The sequence below is a fragment of the Colossoma macropomum genome, unplaced genomic scaffold (assembly GCF_904425465.1).
Source record: "Colossoma macropomum unplaced genomic scaffold, Colossoma_macropomum, whole genome shotgun sequence".
Lineage (NCBI taxonomy): Eukaryota > Metazoa > Chordata > Actinopteri > Characiformes > Serrasalmidae > Colossoma > Colossoma macropomum.
This window is the reverse complement of record NW_023494786.1, coordinates 29,350,857-29,372,269: the sequence shown is the minus strand read 5'-3', so window position 1 is coordinate 29,372,269 and position 21,413 is coordinate 29,350,857. Positions and strand designations below refer to the sequence as shown.

The 21,413-nt window shown below is 41.9% G+C and overlaps 1 protein-coding gene across 2 annotated transcripts in view; it reads right to left on the bottom strand.

The window, feature by feature from the left end:
• The window catches only part of pxylp1 (2-phosphoxylose phosphatase 1), a 46,544-nt gene that overhangs the window by 10,030 nt on the left and 15,101 nt on the right, over positions 1 to 21,413 (bottom strand). Inside the window, exons 1-3 of one of the 2 annotated variants that reach the window (XM_036565272.1) lie at positions 15,734 to 16,082; positions 4,856 to 5,017; positions 3,807 to 3,933 (exon numbers count right to left, since the gene is read on the bottom strand). In XM_036565272.1, coding sequence (XP_036421165.1) covers positions 3,807 to 3,933; positions 4,856 to 5,017; positions 15,734 to 15,821 — 377 coding nt within the window. In that variant the 5' untranslated portion in view covers positions 15,822 to 16,082. Of the gene's footprint in view, positions 1 to 3,806; positions 3,934 to 4,855; positions 5,018 to 15,733; positions 16,083 to 21,413 lie in introns of those variants that run through there. The other variant, XM_036565273.1, reaches the window with a different exon arrangement.

The window sequence follows — 21,413 nt, the reverse complement described above, 5'->3', positions numbered from 1 at the left end:
CTCTGGGCGCTCTGTCCAGGAGCTCGAACAGAGGACCCAGCCCTCCAAACGCTCTGACCACAAGCTCAAATAGAGGACTCAGCCCTCTGAGCGCTCTGTCCAGGAGTTCAAATAGAGGACCCAGCCCTCTAAGCGCTCTGTCCAGGAGCTCAAATAGAGGACCCAGCCCTCTGAGCGCTCTGTCCAGGAGTTCAAACAGAGGACCCAGCCCTATGGGCGCTCTGTCCAGGAGCTCAAATAGAGGACCCAGCCCTCTGAGCGCTCTGTCCAGGAGTTCAAATAGAGGACCCAGCCCTCTGAGCGCTCTGTCCAGGAGCTCAAATAGAGGACCCAGCCCTCTGAGCGCTCTGTCCAGGAGTTCAAACAGAGGACCCAGCCCTATGGGCGCTCTGTCCAGGAGCTCGAACAGAGGACCCAGCCCTCCAAACGCTCTGACCACAAGCTCAAATAGAGGACTCAGCCCTCTGAGCGCTCTGTCCAGGAGTTCAAATAGAGGACTCAGCCCTCTAAGCGCTCTGTCCAGGAGCTCAAATAGAGGACTCAGCCCTCTGAGCACTCTGTCCAGGAGCTCGATTAGAGGACCTAGCCTTCTGAGCACTCCGTCCAGGAGCTCAAACAGACAGGGTTAAATTTTGACACAAAACCATTTGTAGGTACAGCACAGTGGAGGATCCCCTACTGGAGGTCTCCTGAACGTTTGGGAAAGGGGCTTTTGTACAGGAGCCTCCATGACCAGAGATGGACTCTATTTGGAGTCACATATTTCCTTCAGCTGATTTCCTTCAGAGATATTTCAGAGAGCGAGAGCGAGAGAGAGAGAGAGAGAGAGAGAGAGAGAGAGAGAGAGAGAGAGAGAGAGAGAGAGAAAGAAATATGAAATGTGTACATAAAATCAGAGAGAAAAAGAGAGGAGAGAGAGCGAGAGAGAGAGAGAAGGATAGAGAGAAAAAAGATGAAGAGAGTTTAAGAGATTAAGAGAGAAAGACAGGAAAAAGAAAGAAAAGAGAAAAATTTCTTTAAAGATGAGACGATGAAGAGACAGAGCTTGCGTGACCAGACTTATTAAACTTAAACTTAAAGAAATTGAAAACACGTCTATCAGTGATAAACCTCTGCAGTCTTGTTCTATCCATTCACAATACATGTCATTTCAACATTGTCTAACCAGCTGGTAGGCTAATGGTATAAAGCATGACCAATATATTAATATTAATATCAATACTAATTCATAGTGCTCTAAAGCCACTGCTTTAAGAATCATGTTAAAATGAGGCCACATCAGCTCTCTCAGTCACACAGTGCTGACTCTTAGCTGTGTTCTCTGTCTGAGCACATTTGCATGACACTTTGCACATCACTGACTGAGTGTAACAGAGAACAGGGCGAGACAACACAAACAGTGCTGTAATACGAGAGGGGGGCAGGAAAAGGAAAGTGAGAGCAGAACGCAGAAGAAATAAACGTTAGTGGTCTCTTCAGCCTCTAGACCGAGGAAAAAGGTGGTGTCGGCCTTCGCATGGCTTTTTAGTTTAATCTTTGGTTAGTGGGCATAACCCAAGAGCGACATGCAATACATCGCTTCTGTCAGAACAAAATATCTCCAAAATGGTAACTTTTACAGGAGAAGGAAAAAACACACTTACTTTTACTGTAAGTCAATGGAACAGTAATTTTTTCCAAGTCATTTTGGGCCGTTTCTTTTGGCCCATTCTTCATGAAATTTACATACAATATAAAGGACAACAGGCATTTTCAAATTATGTCAAAAACTGAAAAATGACAAAAATGGAGATACGAGGTTTTGTTCCGACAGCAGCGATATGCTACGTCAAAACAGCTCAGCAGAGCTGATAAAAGAGGCTTAACATGGTGTCGCCTTTATCTGCGCACTGATGCACCTGAGCCTAAACACGAAACTTCAGAACCATTCAAAAATGGACACCAACAGATAAGATAAAAACACCTGGCAGGTGATATAAATGTAGCACCGTTGATAAATCGCTGTTATCGGCAGAAAACCTCGTATCTCCATTTCTGATGTTTTTCAGTTTTTGACATAATACGAAAATGCCTGTTGTTCTTTACATTGTAGGTATATTTCATGATGAATGGACCAAAAGAAACGGCCCAAAACGACTTGGAAAAAATTACTGTTCCATTGACTTACATTAAAAGTAAAGAAGGTTTTTTCCTTCTCCTGTAAAGTTACCATTTTGGAGATATGAGGTTTTCTTCCCACAATAGCGATATTTAAAGCACATTGTTTAATAATTGGTGACAGTCAGACAATGTTTTTTTTGGAATATTTAACTAAACTGTACTATCTACACCGATCAGGCATCACATTCTGACCACCTCCTTGTTTCTAGCTCATTGTCCTTTCTATCAGCTCCACTTACTATATAGTATATATTTATACTATAGATAAATCAGGACAGGCAACGGCAGAAAACCTGACTGTAGCAACTGTAGGTTGTACTGCATGCTTGGAAAGGGTGGGGAGAGGGAGGGGGATTCAGTTGGTTGCAATCTGCAACGTCACCACTAGATGCCACTAAATCTTACACACTGCAGCTTTAAACGCAACAAATATCATCTGACATTATAAGAATGAATTTAGCTTAGGAAGAGTTTCACTTCATCACATTATTCTACCCCAACCTACATTGTCCACTGGCAAAAACAAACAAACAAACAAACAAACAAAACAAAAACACTAACGGTGGTGCTTCACATCAGTGACACTTTGCGTCCTTCTTCTCACTGTAAGTTCACGCAACTTACACCTTCAAAGTCCTTCATGGTCTTGCTCTACGATTTCTGTCTGACATTCTCCGTCTATTTTTTCCTGCTTCTACACTGAGGTCCATTGTTTCTGGTACGTTTGTGGTCCCTTAATCTCTCATCTATGGGTGAACAGTCATTACTTTGGAATTCACTCCTGCAGAGACATTTCGCTCCTTTAATTCTTCAAATCACATTAAAAGGCCTTTTTTTTCCTTTTTTTTTTTCTTTTTACAGCCCATTCGCTGCCTCCTGTGACTGATTAATGCCAGTGTGGTTGGTGCCCCCTTAAGAAAGAGTAAACATATGGCAGCTGTTTTCCACCAGATGTTTATGATTGTGGCTGTTTTTTGTGTACTCTGGCGTTATTTGTTGTTCTTTTGCTTTGCCATGTTATTTGTTGTAGTGGTTGATTTTTCAAACTGATCTGAGGAAAAGTGCTATATAAATAATAATTATTATTGTTATTACAGCTCAGCTGGTGGAAGACCCTCTAGAAGACCCTCTAGCTCTTCCAGAACAGTGCAGGCTAAGCATTTTTAAACCCAGATGAAAAATATATTTGTTTAGAGTGGTTTATGCCTGGAGTGCTGGGTCTCTTATTATTTATTCTGTTGTTTGTAAATGTGTTGTTATTTAATTTAGTATTTTTCAGTTTTAATGATTCGCTTCTGTTCCTGTATGAAGCACTCTGTGATTGGTTGGCATTCTTATTATTCTTATAATTATGACTGTTATAGAAGTCACTAAGCTTTACAACAGCCGTGGAAAAAAAATAATCCTACCACTACGTATTTGTTGAAGACCAATCCAGGGACAAACACTGTAAAGCACATTAGTGTAAATTTATGATGTCGGACATTCTCTGTAATCTTCTATGCTCATGTACCTAAATAAATACATAATTAAATACAAATGTAGTAAATAAAGTCATCTTTTTAGTTTATTGTGTACTGTCTACATGTTCAATCCCACTTTGGTGATTTGGATGATTCTAAGACTCTATTCAGCACGTTACAGACCTGTTTGGTGACAGAGTGCAGTCTATGGCTGGCCGCTTGGTCTGGGGGATGGAGTAGAGGGGATAACGGTCGCCATGGCGAATCATCACATGCACAGACAGCAGTTTGTAGTCAGCCAGGCTGTGTCCTACAACACAACACATGCTAATTTGTATGTATGTAAGCAAGCGTATGTGCCCATTAATATACATTAGTATTCATACAGCTCTGTGCAAAAGTCATTTATTAAATTTTACAGCCAAAACAAGTTTTTCATTTTTCAGGAGATACTTCTGAGGAAATTAGATACAAGATACTCCACTTGTTTATAGGAAGGAGAAAGTCAAAAAAAAATAAATGGAGAAAGAGTTTCCAAAACCGAGTTCACTGAGAAAAGGAGACAGACACAAACAAAGAAGCTGAACAATGGACTGACCACCCCAGAGTCCAGACCTCAACATAGACAGAGAATAACAAACAGATAGACAGACAGACAGACAATTAGATAAACAGATAAACAGATAGATTGATAGACAGATTGATTGACAGACAGACAGACAGACAGACAGACAATTAGACAGACAGATCTTTATTGATCCTGAGGGGAAATTGCAGTGTTACAGTAGCAACACATATAATTCCACATAAACCTACACATATTAGGCAGAAATAAAGACCGAAATAAAAAGGAGACATAAGTTAGAATAAACTATGAGGGAGTAGAAATAAAAGTATATCTATTTGCATATTTACACAGCATATAAGACAGATCTGTGGGATTTACATGAGAGCAGGAAAAGAATCACTGAATGTGTTTGGGATTGTCTGGATTGTGAGAAGCAGAAAATGCAAAACCAACTTCTAAGACTGAACTTTGGAGGAGTGGAAAAACATCCCTGCAGATTTCTTAACTTGTACTTATATAGTTTATTGAATTAAAAGTAAAGTAAATTAATAAATGAAGGGGGGTCTCAGAATTTTGCGCTGTACTGTATGTTTCTCATGTTCCCATCTGCACTCAGTTTGGCTCGGTGGATGGATGTAGCTGTATGTGTTAGAGTGTATCTCACCCTCCCATGTGTGCTCCGTTTGGTTGGGGAGGTTACAGTAGCGATACGCGTCAGCGATGGGGTCCGGCTCAGGAGCCTCAGTGTGGACCACTGGGTTCACTCTCTTCCTGCTTTTACCACGGGGCACCTCCTCACCCACCGGACTGGTCGGCATCAGTTGCACTGAGAGAGAGAGAGAGAGAGAGAGAGAGAGAGAGAGAGAGAGAGAGAGAGAGAGAGAGAGAAGTGAAAAAGAGAGAGGAGAGTGAGAAAAATGAGAAAGAGAGAAAGGGAAAGAAGAAAGAGAGAGAAACAAGAAAAAGAGAAAAGAAAGAGAAGGGGTGACATAAAAAGAGAAACAAAATAAAGAAGTGAGAGACACAGAGAGAGAAAAGACGAGAGAGAGGGAGAGAGAAAGAGAAAGAAAAGACAGAGAGAGAGAGACTTGACTTTCAAAACACCTTTAATGTAACCAGTAAACACTAAAAACAGATCACACAGAAATCAGCACAAATGCAGCAAAACCATCACCTTACAAATTCACCACAAACCCACCAAGTCCATCCGGCTCGCAAATGAGCCCCCCACCCCCCCACACATGAAAAAAGGTGTCCAGGTCATTCACAAGACTATAAAATGCAAATTCAACATGGAGTCGTTTCATCACAAGACCTCTCACCATTAGGACAGGGTCAATCCCTCCACACCCCTTAATCCTGTTTTTCCTCGTGCACCAGATCGCCAACTTCGCTGCTCCAAACAAAAAGTTTAAAAGCACCACTTTGTCCTTTTTTAAAGCCGAATATTTGGGACCATAAATGAACAAACTATCCCTAAAAAACCCTAAAAATGTTAAACCCCAATTTTTGACTAACACTAAAATTGAACCTAACCGTGAGCACTGCAGAAAAACATGAAACAGAGTCTCTGGAGCACCACAGAAAGGACAACCCTCCCCAACTGTGGGATCGATCCGTGCCGCATGTCTGTTCGTAGCTAAAACCCCGTGTACAATCCTCCACTGGAGGTCGGCCGTTCTCTTTTCGATGGGCCTTTTGTACACAGACCGCCAGCTACCTTTTGGGGACGAGCCTGCCTCAACAACCTCAGACCATTTAGTCTCCTGCACATCCCTCAGGCTTCGAAAATTCAAAACTTTTGTGCATGCCTGATACAGCCTCTGTTTAGTGATTGCACTGAAAGCCCCAAGAGTCGGGGTTTCCATGGAAAGAAGTGCCCCTTGAAACTCCTGCCAGTCCTCCTGACCCATGTCCAGTACAAGTTCTGGGTAATCCATGTCCATGATCCGCCAGTCTTCCACGGGGGTTGCATCCAGGTATTCAGAGACAGGGGCGGACAGGTCAGATTTTAAACGTCCAAGCACCTGTGAAGCCAGGCGCACTGATCTTAGGTCAGTCATATCTGCCAAGTCCTCTGCTGTCATCCAGGATACACCCTGCCGCAAGTGGCGGATCTTACTCAAGCCCTTCTCCAAAAAGGTGACTCTCAATGCAGCTGAGAACTGGGACAATGCAGGTAAAACAGGGTTAAAAAACAGTGGTTCTTCAAAAACCCAGCGTGATGGAGCAACGCCCTCCCTTTGAAACTGAAAAGAGCTTCCATGCTTGCATTGCTGCTGAGTAAAAAGGAGTTAAGCCTTCCAAGTCCACTGTCCCTAAAACAAGAGAAAAGAGGTGCTTGTCAAGGCCCATGCGTCCAGCAACCCTTAGGAGGGCACAAGCTACATCAGTCCAGCAATGGTGTGTATGATACAGAAGGCGCTGCACAGCCTGCAAACGCAGAACAGCGATTCTGGATCGAATGTCTATCAGGCCCTGTCCTCCTTCCTGCACCGGGAGGTAAAGTACAGCAGCCCTGAGCCAGTGATGTCCATTCCAAAAAAAGTTTACCAGTGCCTTCTGAATGTCATCGACCAGACCATCAGGGGGATTCAGCACAGTAAACTTATGCCAAAGAGCTGATGCAATCAGGTTTTTGGCAATCAAAACTCAGCCCCGATACGATAGCTGGGGTAGCAGGCGAGACCATGTAGACAACCTGGCATGGACCTTCTCTCTTCACCCCTCCCAGTTCTGGATCTGGGCCTGATCAGTGCCTAACCAAACCCCTAAAAACTTCAGACCAAATCTGCCCCACTTAACACCACCTGGAATTGGTGGCATGGAGAGGTTCTCAGTATGAACACCACACCATAGCGCTTCTGTTTTGCTCCAGTTCAACTTAGCAGAGGAAGCTCGCTCATAAATGTCTAAGCACTCTTGTAAGGAATGAACATCATGCTCATGACAAATTACCAAAGAAATATCATCGGCGTACGCCAAAAGCTTCACAGAACTTCCTTGAAACTGTAAGCCTGACAGCCTCTTCCTTAGTAAACAAAGGAAAGGCTCTACGGCCAGAGAATACAGCTGACCTGATAAAGGGCACCCCTGCCTGATTCCTCTGCTAACTAGAACTGGAACACTTAAAACCCCTCCTGCCTTAATCATACAGGAGGCCCCAGTGTACAACAGTCTAACCCAGGATAAAAACCTGTCACCAAAACCAAAAGCTTTTAAGGTATCAAATAGGTACTCATGGTCAACCCGATCAAAAGCTTTCTCTTGATCAAGTGACAACAGACCTCCGAACCAGACAATTTCGCAAAATCAACCAAATCTCTAAGCAAAAATAAGTTGTCATAAATTGATCGTTTGGGAATGCAATAAGATTGGTCTTCATGAACCAGTGTGTGTAAAACCTCTTTAAGTCTGTTTGCAATGCATCGTGACAGAATTTTATAGTCCGAACATAGGAGCGACACCGGCCTCCAGTTCTTAAGTAAGCAGAGGTCTCCCTTCTTCGGCAAGAGAGAGAGGACCGCACGCTGGCAGCTCTTTGGAAGCATCTTGGCCTCAAAGCAGGCCTGAAAAACACTAAACAAGTCCTCTCCGATGACTCCCCAGAAGGCCTTATAAAAGTCCACAGGCAAAAGCCCTTCTCCAAAAAGGTGACTCTCAATGCAGCTGAGAACTGGGACAATGCAGGTAAAACAGGGTTAAAAAACAGTGGTTCTTCAAAAACCCAGCGTGATGGAGCAACGCCCTCCCTCGAAACTGAAAAGAGCTTCCATGCTTGCATTGCTGCTGAGTAAAAAGGAGTTAAGCCTTCCAAGTCCACTGTCCCTAAAACAAGAGAAAAGAGGTGCTTGTCAAGGCCCATGCGTCCAGCAACCCTTAGGAGGGCACAAGCTACATCAGTCCAGCAATGGTGTGTACGATACAGAAGGCGCTGCACAGCCTGCAAACGCAGAACAGCGATTCTGGATCGCATGTCTATCAGGCCCTGTCCTCCTTCCTGCACCGGGAGGTAAAGTGCAGCAGCCCTGAGCCAGTGATGTCCATTCCAAAAAAAGTTTACCAGTGCCTTCTGAATGTCATCGACCAGACCATCAGGGGGATTCAGCACAGTAAACTTATGCCAAAGAGCTGATGCAATCAGAAGGCCTTATAAAAGTCCACAGGCAAACCGTCAATACCAGGTGCTCGTCCGGAAGTCAGCTGATAAACGGCTTGGGTGACTTCCTCAAAAGTCAGAGCAGAGTCCAAGGCCTGCTTTTGCTGTTGATCCAGTTGAGGAAGATCGTTGTGCAAAACCTTGGTACAGTTCTGGTCCAGTGATCCAGTTGCATACAACTCAGAATAAAACTGTACTGCCATCTTTCGCACTTCAGCTGGGTCTGCAGTGACTGTACCACCATCTTTGCGTAAGGAGACCAGAGACTTATGGTCTGAAGTGGATTGTTCTAAATTGAAGAAAAAGGCAGTGGGAGCATCCATGTCTTGTATAGATAAAAACCTGGTTCTAACCAAAGCCCCTTTTGCTTTCTCATCCAAAATGGCACTAAGGTTCTGGAGTTTTGTGGTCAAAATGGCTTGCAAGCCAGAGACATTCTGGTTTATCATGAGGTCATGTATCCTCGTTATGTCTTGTTCTAAGACTTGGACAGCTGTTCTGATCTTAGCCGTAGAAAAAGCAGTGAAATTTTGACAGAAGATCCTAATTTGAGTCTTCCCAAGTTCCCACCACTGCATAAGAGTCTCAAACCTCCCTTTTTCTGCAACCCATTCTTGCCAAAATACCTTAAAACACTCGCAAAAAAGTTTATCCAATAGAAGTTTCTTGTTAAAATACCACATACAACTCTTAGAGACATGAGAAATAAAAGAAAACTCCACCGTGCATAAATGGTGATCAGAAAAAAGAAGTGGGCTGAATAGTAGACTTACTTACACTGTTTCTCGCACTCTGAGAAACATAAAATCTATCTAAGCGTGCAGCAAAAACTCCCCCAGTCAAAAACTTTCACCCATGTGTAACATTTGACTAAAGGGTATTTTTCCCTCCATACATCTGTCATTTTAAAAGAAGATATCACATTAGCTAGAGCACGAGCAGACTGGGGGTGAGGCTCTTCTCCATTCCTATCTTTGATAAAATCTAGTGTACAATTCCAATCACCCCCATCACAACAGTATCCTCAGGGGAGAGGGACTGTAAAGTTTGACGCAGTCTACGAAACAACTCAGTCCTCCCTGATCCTCTATTATAGGAGCATACACATTAATAAAAACAAAAACTCGATCATTTACTCTCGCTCTAACCATAAGTAAACGCCCTGCTATTACTTCAGTTCTTGACAGGACAGTCACTGAGGAAGACTGAGAGAAAATGATACCAATTCCTGCACTATTACTTGAAACGTGACTAAATAGAGACTCCCCTTTAAACCATAAGCCCCAATCAGATGCTAGATCTTCATCACTATGAGTCTCTTGCAAAAAGCACACATTCAGCCTCTTGAGGCTGAAAAGTTCAGAAAAGAGGGCCTGTTTACCCCTATCTCTAAACCCATTAACATTTAGGGAACCCACCCTCAAAAACCCCATGCACTCGAAAGAGGAAGAGAGAAAAACGTAAAGCAACAGACCGGAAAAGCAGACAGAAAAGGCCCTCTGACCTCGTGCGTGGTACTCATACATTTGTACGATCAGAGCAAGGTTTGACACAAGACTTCACAGATTTTGCTTTCCGAATAGCAGTTATGTGCTTTTTTAGGCGAAAACGCTTTTGCTGGGAAAGAACATCATAACTCACGTTTTTTTTGTGCTCTCAGCACTGAGCATATAAACTTATCCGGATCAGGAAAGAAATCAGTAACATTAACCGGCCTGCCTTTAGTCTCGTCTAAAAAAAGAGCTGATCTGCTCCACAGTGTACAACCTCTCACCACTAAACTGGCTACTCCCAATATCTGAAACTTCAGACAGCCTGTCCTCCTCCTCTTCCATCCCCTCCCCTACAGATATCACTGACCCTGGCTGAGACTCACCTACTGCTACAGACTCCAGCTCAGTAACACTGCTCCCCTCAGCACACGGCCCAGCCTCTACACTCACCTCCTCACCATCCCTCTGACCAGCCTGCTGTTCAACACCCTCACTCACTAAAACAGTTTCCACCAGCCGCTCACTCACCTCCTCTCCTCGATTCACCTCCGGAGTAGCGACTTCTGACGTGCCTTCACCCGAGGCCGCGTCGTTTGCCCCCGCAGCCCCGCTGGGCCCTGCTTCATCAAAAGCCCGGTTCTCAGGCGCCTCGCTGCGCTCTTTAAGCGGGCACGCGAGCCGCTTATGTCCGATAAGTCCACACCCAAAACATTTCAAACTGTCAGTGCTGGCATAAACCGATCCGGATTGTTTAGAAACATGTACACCTGTCGACGAAAAGACAGGACGTGTTTGAGAGCTGCATTCTTACAGCCGAGCGGGACCGGCGTGATCTCACTCGCAAATTTCCCAAATCGGCCGAGTTCTTTGGCAATGGACTCGCTGGAGAGGAAAGGCGGGACATTGGAGATGGTGACCCTGGTCGCCGGTGTTGATAGAGGGGACACCGGCACCAAAGTCTCCAACACCCAAATCCCGCTCTCCACGAGCTCACTCACTAAACGTTCCTCTCTCAGAAACACCACTACGGCCTTATTCATCCTCGAGGCGGAGGAGATCTGATCAAAGCCAACTTTTTCTCCCACCACCAGAAGCACGTCTTCAACTCCCGCTTCTGCCGGTGGGACACATCTAAAGCCATTTGCGCGGGAGAGAGACGGCGTTTCAGCCGCGAGGCGAGGAGCCATGACTCCCCCCTCACTCGCCGCTCTCAGCGGCTAACGATTAACGGTGCTGAACAGTCAGAAATTAGGAAAATAACCCCGAAAATACAGGGTAGAAACAGGGAAAAAGCACACCCTGACTTCAGCACAGCACCTCTCACAGACGCACCCTCACCCACCACCTCCCAGCATGCACCAGAGAGAGAGAGAGAGAGAGAGAGAGAGAGAGAGAAGAAGAAAGAGAAGAAGAAAGAGAGAAAGAAAAAAGAGGAGAGAGAGAAAAAAGAGAAAGAGAAAAAGAGAAACAAAGGAAAAAGACAGGAGAGAGAAAAGAATTAGAGAGAAAGAGAAAGAAAAGAATTAGAGAGAAAGAGAAAGAAAAGAGAAGAAAGGAAGAAAAAGAAAGAGTGAGCGAGCGAGAGAGAGAGAGAGAGTTTTATAAGCAGTTCTGCAGAAACACTGAGCATAAGTACACAGCAGCCTCAGACAGTGTGAAGGTGTCACTGTGCTGAGTAAACACTGCGGCTCTGTGTGAAGAACATCTCTATCCTCTCTGCTATTTTCTCACAATACGCCTCGCAACGTTTTCACACCTTCCTGCACTCTTTAACTCCCAAACACACACTCAACTGACATTTTCCTGTGTTTCTTTCCTGTGTTGTTCATGATGACATTTTGTGGTTTCATGAACCCAGAAACACCCATATTTCATTTTCACATGATCATTTATCTCTCATAATAAAATAGGCTGTGTGTGTCACTGTACCTCAAAACTGATACATGTAAATGAGCTCTGTTCTGGTTGGCTGCCCTGTGTTGTGCCTCATTCAAAAAGCAGCCTGGGTTGAAACACTCTTGATAACTTCAGCATGAATGGGAGGGGCTAAACTGTTGTAGGCTGAATAAATATGTAAATGCACTGGTTTTCATGACATCATAAAAACAATTCAAAACAGGCTGTTTACATATATGGACTGTATGGACTGGAGTGTGAATGGTACATTTTGAAACTGAGCACACGCAGCATATATAATCTCCACAGCTTTGAGCTGTGGAGCAGTGGAGCTGCGTTCTCTGGAGTGATAGAGCTCCATCCAGTACCTTTGGAGGAGTTGCAGTGATCCAGAACTAACCATCCAACATCAGTACCTGACCTCACTAATGCTTTTGTGGCTGAATACAATCAAATCCTCACAGCAATGTTCCAACATCTAGTGTAAAGCCTTCCCAGAAGAGTAGAGGCTGTTACTGCAGCAGAGGGGGACAAACTCCCTATTAGCCCTGTTTGCAGGCATAAATTCATAACTTCAGAACGGTTTAAGCTACAGACATGATACACATACCAGACCATTCAGCAGACCCGCCCCTAACTAGCTAGTGTGACATCATCGAGCTGTGACATCTGCATCTGTGAGTAATTCGGCTCGGAAAATCACCCAAAATCCGGGCATGATTGCTCTGCTTTTTGCCCTTCATATTCCAACAAAGGGTTAAAACAGCAACATGATTCACACATCAGATCACTCATCAGACTCTACCCTCACCATTCAGAGTGATTTCACCCACCTGTGACCATCCATCAGCCAGCAATCCAGCTCCAAAATCACACAAAACTCGCTCGCTACTGTTATATTACATCTCTGCTTTTAGCCTTCATATTATAAAGGGTTACAATGACATGATTCACACCAAAACACTCAGCACATCCTGCCCTGACTAGAGTGACAGAAACCAGCTCCAACATCCCACAACCCAGAAATACAGCATAAACACACAGCCAGATCACTGTAAAACTGGCTACAAGCTCTCTGCTTTAGCCTTCTCACGGCAACAAAAGGGTTAATAACCTTCAATTCAGAAGAAACGAACAGGACATATAGTGTATATCGCTAAACCTCGTATATCTATTTTTGACGTTTTTCAGTGTTTGACATAATATGAAAATATCTGTCGTTCTTTACATTCTGTGTAAATTTCATGAAGATTGGCCCAAAACAGCTCAAAATTACTTGGGAAATTCTGGTTCAATTGACTTACATTAAAAGTAAAGTAGGTTTTTTCCTTCTCCTGTAAAGTTATCATTTTGGAGATACGAGGTTTTCTTCCGACAACAGCTGACAACTTTCATGAGTGTGGGCGGAGCTTAATGGCTGTAGTCAGATGTATGCAAATTAATTTTGTGACCTCACAAAAACAACGAATTGAATATGGGCTGTCTTTGCAGCTCTGTTTCCATGCATGGACTGGGGAGCAAAATGTATGTTTTAAAACTCATTTAAAGAAAAAAAGAAAGAGAAAGAAAAAGCAAGGAAAGAAACGTTTTCCATGAAACGGGCCTGTTAACACTGAAAACCTGCATGTGCGCACACACTCGGTCACTTTTTCCAGCCTCTCATGACCTCACAAAGTAAACAGTGTGTGGCAGCACAAAGCTGCCGGGGTGCAGGGAATTCGGCATCGCCATGGCGATGTGGGACGGAGGCGGAGCATGGAGGGTCTCCATGGTGACGAAGGACTGGGAGAAGTTAAGGAACTGCACTGAACAAAGCGCTGAAAAAGCTGCACACAGAAGCAGCTCACTGCAACAGTTTAACCTGCCCAGCGATGACTTACAGCAGCAGAGGGAAAATAAATGCATCTGAATGCTGAGAAACACCAACCCAAGCATTGAAAATGCACCAAATCTGTAGTGTTTGTCCTGAAGTTAGTTAAAATCAGTAAAACCTGACAGCTTAACTGTCTTACTCTCACTTTCTTTAATGCAAGCACTGTAGCAATACTTTGATGAGTATTTTCAAATGATAATACTTTCATAATCCCTGTAAAAAGTACTGGCCAATAGAATGGGACAGAGCAGCTGCACATGAGCCTAAGGTCACCATGGTCAATGCCAAGCATGGGCTCCACAGCCCAATGCTGGAAGCCCCCCAGCACCGGGCTGTGGAGCAGTGAAGCTGTGTTCTCTGCAGTGATGGAACTCAATCCAATACCTTTGGGATGAGTTGGAGTGATCCAGAACTGACCATCCAACATCAGTACCTGACCTCGCTAATGCTTTTGTGGCTGAATGCAATCAAATCCTCACAGCAATGTTCCAACATCTAGTGTAAAGCATTCCCAGAAGAGTAGAGGCTCCTTCATTTCAGAAGAAACATTAGTGAGAAGGTGTCACTGCATATTTAGTGTATATTTTTAAGAGTGTATATTTTTGCTTACGTTATGTTGGGGATAGTATCTGTGACTGCTTCTCACTTCGGAGCTTTAAATTTAGACTACAAGGATCAAAATGATAAGAACAGAATCTAACAAACCTCAGGTCTTATATTGATACATGCTAAATGTATGAAGACGTTTCACTGCTGTTCTTTAAGATACTTAATACTCAGTAGTTCTTGAGTTGGTACTTTTGTACTTCTATTTAAGCTATTTTGTGGAAAGGCACTTTTGGACAGCACACAAGACAAAACAAGGCAAGTATATATATCACAGTTACAGTATATATTACAGTATATATCAATTTTAAAATATTAAATCAAACATTAATAATAAGACCCTTTTTTGTTTAGTTTATAAGATTTAATCCTGCATTCGTATTTTCTTTTTTCTCCCTGATGTCCACTTGTGGGCTTAGATGGCAAAGGCAGAAATAATTGTACATGATTTTCCATCCTCTCGTCACCCTTAGAATTAAACAGGCAGTTTTGTTACCATCCCTTTAAGACTGATATATGTAAATGAGCTCTGTTCTGATTGGCTGCCCTGTATTGTACCTCATTCAAAATGCAGCCTGAGCTGAAATACTCCTAACTTCAGTGTGAATGGGTGGAGCGGAGCTGAACTTCTCTAGACTGCATAGACACTTACATGTGAATGTGTTGGTATTTGTGACATCATAAAAAGTTTTTGCTGCTTAGTTCCCATATATGGACTGAAGAGTGAAACAGTAAGTTTAGACACTTTAACAATGATTAAATACTACATCAAACTTCAGTGATCCACAACACGGGCCTTTAAATCTACACTGTATGAGTAACAGTTACTTAAAAAATAACTGACATAAGTTATTTTTTAACTTATTTAACGTATTTAGTAACAAAAATATTACTTTTAATGACTTTAACACACTGAAACACACAATAATACAACTGGGAAAACATATCAGCCAACAGTGTCCTGTGACCACTGATGAAGGACTAGAGGATGACCAACACAAACTGCACAGCAGCAGATGAGCTATCGTCTCTGACTTTACATCTACAAGGTGGACCAACAAGGTAATAGAGTGGACAGTGAGTGGACACAGTTTAAAAACTCCAGCAGCACATCAGTGTTACTGCAGTGCTGAGAATGATCCACCACCCAAATAGTACCTGCTCTGTGAGGGTCCATGGGGGTCCTGACCACTGAAGAACAGGGTAAAAGGGGGCTAACAAAGTATGCAGAGAAACAGATGGACTACAGTCTGTAACTGTAGAACTACAAAGTGCACCTATATAGTAAGTGGAGCTGATAAAATGGACAATTGTATGTGTATATATATAATATGCGGCCTATAGATTTGTTCATGTAATGATCTGCATGCATCTGTCAAATAAACAAAAAATAAATAAAGCCAGACTGAAACAACCTGAAGAGCCAACCACAAAACAAACCACACCAGCAAACAGCACCTCGTACAGATGTCAAATCCACACAGACAAAACTGCTAAGGCTCAGTCTGAACTCACCCGCGAAGAGGAGGAACAGAGAAAACTGCATTGGGAAGCAGGCCGGCATCCTGGAAACACGCTTCTGTCTGCATGTGTGGGTGAGCATGAATGTGACTGTGTCCGTGTAAATGTGTGCGTCCCCACTTCATACTGGAGCTTATTCAGAATCAGCTCCTTTCTCACTTGTTCCCACCTAGATACACACACCACACCGGCCAATCCGGTCTCAAGGGCGAGAGACAGGAGCCAATGACGGGTCACCTCAGCGCAGAGGCCTAACAGACAAAGAGCGCTTTGTGGCCTCACCATAGAGCCCGAGAGGATACAAAACACATATGAAGAAAGAAAGAACAAGAGTGAAGGTGGAAGAGAGATGCAGACAGCACTGTAAAAACAGCTTGGCAAGAAGTGAACGAGTGTTAACAGTATATATCACTTCTCCCTTTAGGACCTTCTAAGATGCTTAACTTAGAAAAGCACATCATCTTGACAGAATAAAACGAAAATTTATAACATAATAATCAAATGTGATGATTAAGGAGAGCATCATTAATAAAAGGTATATACACAGGACACTGGAAAGCATACATAAGACAGTAAAGCCGCTCAGACTTTGTCTGTTTGTTGGAAAATACCAGAACTTTTCTAAGCAGTTCAAGTGAACCCTTTCAACCTTAAGCCTCAAGGAGGCCAGTGTATAAACAGGTGTTTGGTAAGCACCAAGGGAGGTGCTGTGTACCAGAGACAGGGCAGCTCGGCCTTTTTAATGGGTCCAAAAAGTGAATTTAACCTCTTCAACTCCTTGAGACCACCGGTGGTTCCAAAACGCACTTCGTCATATTTTTCATAATTTTCATATTTCATAAGCTACATTCAAAAGGTGGGGGTCGTATGAGAGCTGTAAGTGTCTTCTTTCCAGTCAAATAGATGGGTGATGGAAATTTAAACCCTTATAATAAAAGAAGCTGAACTCACAATTTTTTTTTGTCTCCTGAAAGTCGACCCATTTTTCCACAAATCTGGGCCGTAAACTATAAACAGATGGCGTCTCTTCAGTGATCTGCTCTGTAAACATTATTTTTATAAAAAAATACAAAAGAGCGTCTAAGATTTTTGGTTTTCAGCAGTAAATCATAAGCATATAGCAATATGTGTGATCATAAAACACAAGTTCTGTTAATGTAAGGGGAACTTTTACAAAAAAAAATATATATAAATAAAATAAAAAATGTACATTTATTTCATGCAGTTACTGAAGAATTTGCCTTACGATTTGTAAATTCAGATGGACAAACCAAAATATACCCACGAGCATAACAGATGGGCAAAACAGGTTATGGCACATTAAAAGAAAGAGAGAGGAAAACCTCATCTCTGAAAAGTGTACAGAAACATGGAACTCTGTACATCGTATTCACATTTGGGTCCAGAGCCTAAAGCCCAGGCTGAATGCTCTTAGCCTGTAATAAAAACGGAAGCCTTTTTTCTCCAACTGAACCCAGCGACTGAAGTCTTCTTTGAAAACTTGAGACAGAATACTTGATAGATGTAAGTGATACGTAAGACTTACAGATAAAGTAATTTGTTCAACAATAGTCTGACGTGGGTGACTGCTGAAACTTTACGCTGCAACAACCTTAAACTTTTTAATTAATCAAACATCAAACATTAAGTGAACAAAACAAACAGTAAATTTACATTTTGTTGGCTTATTATTTGAAGTTTAGGGTTTTTTTAAGATGAGTTAAGTCAAAGTTTATTTATCTAACACTTTGTACAACAGGCACTGTAAGAAAGCAAACTTTACAGAAAATCGGGGTCCAAGCCTGGATTTTAAGATGACCTACAGTCCTGCGCAAAAGCCAGAGACCACCCTCCACTGATTACATTCCCAGTTAAAATATGCACTAAGGATGTTAAGTATGTTGTTTATTTATCTGGGGATATTTCTCCTAAAAATATTAGACTGTAAGACTGAAATTCAAAGATGTGGAAAAATAACCCTGCAGATGGAAGCTAAAATAACACATGAAGGTAAAGATTGGATACATTAAATACTGAAATAGACATATTTAGTTGTTGAGGTTTTTATATAATTTTCTGTTAAATATATTTTCCACTTTTTTCTTAATGTAGAAAAAATAATAAGTTGTACTTAATGGCTGAAATGATCTTCTACAGCCCACGTGTCAAACACAAGGCCCCAATTTTATCCACAAAAGTATTGTAATTTTCTATTAATATTAGCTCGTTTTACACTGCGCTGCACTACAGTGCCCAGCATGCACTGCAACGTAACGTGCACACTGACTCTCCCCCAACAACATTCTATGGGACAGAGGTTATACCTCAATTCATCACAGTTCTACACAATTTCACACCAGTCATATCACCAAACACACTAGCTGCATTTCAGCTGCATTTCAGCCAATATAAACATTTAATGTCAGCTCAGCAGCTCAAAATTGAGCCCATGTATTAATGAACTTGCAGCAAAGAAGGGATGCCAGGTGTCCAGTTTAAGTAAATAGGTAGGTTTAAAAGACTGAGCACCCGGGAGCATTTAAATTTTGAATATTTCAAGTATTCATTTAATATTTCAAGGTCAACAACAAGTGCCTATATTTTACTACTGAAGTTTTTTGAATAAACATTGGTCAGTTCAGTTTATAGCAAAATTAAAATTCAAATAAAACATAGTCGCTCTCTGGCCCCTGGAATTGTTGATATTTTTTTATGGCCCTTTTAGTGGTTGAGTTCGACACCCCTGTTCTACAGTGTAGACATACTCAATAACACTGCAGTTCAAAAGTTTGGAATTGCTGTATAATATAAAAAAACGGTTGAAGATACATGTATACGATTATTGTATTATGATGCTACTACTTTACAACTTTTCATCTGGAGGAAGATTAAATGTTACAATAAAATTAATATCCAGAATTTGACAAGTGATCACATTTTGAGGTGGACAACCTTTCAAGAAATTATTATAAGTAGATAATTACAGTATGTTATTTATCAGTAAATAACTTTGTTTAATAATGTGAAAATGTTGCAATATAATGTTGTATATAAAATCTAATCATGTCACATGTTTCTAGAAATAATATTATGGTAATAAAATTCTGTCAGTGCAATAAGTTCATTCCACACAAGTAAAAATGTCTAGAAATAGTTTGACTAAGTTTATAATATTCTAACAACAATCTCATGATGAGAAATATTAGATATAGTCACAGTCCAATGAAAAACATGTACCTCCATTTTTTGTGATTTTCACTTTTCTGCATCACTTTTTGAGCTCAGCAGCTGTTCTTTACATTGTGTGAAACTTTAATGATGATTGGACCAACTGAACTGCTCCAAAACTGCCTGGAATAAAATCTCTTTCCATTAACTTACATTGAAAGGTCAGATTGTTTTTGCCTTCTCCTGTGAAGCTACTGTTCTGGAGATACTTGTTTTTCTTTGGACAGCGACGTTATATTGCCTACAATTAAGACGCTTCCTCTTGCCAGCTGAAGTAGAGACAGAGGTCAGCAGTGTGTCGTCAGTGTAAGTGGACACTGTTGCTTGTGTTTTGTACACCAGCGTATTTGAGAGTTGAGGTTTGGCCCAGCACAACAGTAGAGCACTGTTATAGCACCATTTAAAAGTGATCACTGCGAAATGAGCTCTGCCACAGGATGGCCATTACTTGAGTTTGTGATGACCCAAAACTCCTAACAGGGGCTTAAATAGCTGGAGGTTGCTAGCCTAGCATTTAACCTATAACAGCAATATCAGGTGGTGAGTGAGGGATGTTTAAAGGAAAGGTTCAGAATTTTAACTACACAATGTTCCCCTTATCCCAAACAGAGTCGACTTGCCAAAACACATTTGGTGTCTTTAGATTTCCAGTGGAGCTACAAGGTTAATGTTGCAATAAAAGTCTGACACCTAAAATCTTTGTGAGTGACACACAGTCATGCACAAAGTTCAAACAGGCTGGTCAAATTACATTTTTTGCTGATTTTCTACATTAATGTGTCCTCGACAGAGAACACACTGCAATTATAGTGCACAATTTCTATTTATTTGCTATATATTCAATTTATCATTGAGTTTAAAATATTGGAAAAAAATATATATACACATATAAAATGTGCTATAATTTTGCACAGGCCATTTTATGTGTTATTATTTTTTCCAACATGTTAAATTCAGCACATAAACAGTAACAGTGCATTAGCTATTAAAAAGTGTGTTCTCTGTAGAAAAATCAACAAAACTACATTTAACCAGGTGTGTTCAGACTTATGCATGCAACTGTAGGGTTCTATTACATTTGCTTCGCAGCCCAAACAAAAGAGCAATTCGTTCAATATCAACAGTTCTACTTAATCTATTAGGGTCCCAGGCTTTTACATCATATGATTTCTTCAGTAATTACACAGAAAAACAAACGTCATCTGATTGAGTTATTCTTACATTACAGAAGTGGGAAAGGGTAGCCTGGACATGCCAGTGGGTCCTGGGAGTTTATTAAGGACACAGATTTACTGACACTTGACTTTGGCAAAAGTTAGCTGAAGCTAGGGCTGGGCGATAAAACGATAACGATAATTATCGCGATATAACTTTTCCTCGATAGAGCGATATGACATGTTCGATAAATGTTCGATATCATACAGCACTCTCACACTCCCACGTTCAGCGAAAGCCTTGGTGGCGTTTTCTACTGCAAGGAAAGCGACACTACTCTGCTGTCGCCAGTAGAGGGCGCACTTCCGATTTTTTCTTCATGATTAGAGAGGGAGGGGGCCACGAGTAAGATGAGTCTTTAGCAACGGCTGAAACGCGGAGTTATACATTTCCTGTTTGAGTGGAGCGACCGGCGATCTGCTCTCCTGTGACCGAGTGTGAGTGACGAGGTCAGTGGTGTAACTATACTGTCCTACAGTGAACTCACCTCTTTCTGTACATCCTAACAACTTTAGCAGTGATAAATCACAAATCACAGTCCTCACAACTACAGCGCTGTTACAGCGCTCAGTCATATTTAGTATTAGTACATTCCCAAGCAACGAAAGTGAAAGAAGAAGTGGGTTCATGTAAATTACAGCCCTGATTTAAACGAAAGTAAACTGAGGAAGCTGTGAGGCATTGGAGAGCGGGAGAGCGCTAACCTATCTTTCCAGGCTAGCTATTTTTAGCAGCTGGCTAACTTGAAGCAGCTCCGTCACTGCACAACACGGAGAACTGATGATACTGTGGATCAAACATGACACAAAAGCACCGGTTTCAGTTTAAACGTACCTAAAAGTCGGACTCTGTTTGTCTGGTGTTGATATTTTGCAGTTCACCACTTAAACTACTACGATAGTACAGAGAAATCCAGTCGTCGCTAGCTGGTGTCTAAACACTGATGTCCTTTGTAACGGGGTAGCCGAGCGCTCGGCACCAGCTAAAAATAATCTGTTTTCTTTCTTAAATTATGACTATTACAAAATAGCCATGCTTTTCCAGCTGGTAAAAACAGCTCACCAGACACTTTCTCCCACTCTCCTATGACAGATCTGTGAAATGTTCCACTGTTTGGTGAGTGTTTGTCATGATCCGACCATAAAGGATAGTTTAAAACAGCAGTTAACCACCCAGGAGCAAAAATCAGCCTTCAAACTTGAAAGAAATAATGATTTGACATTTATCGCGG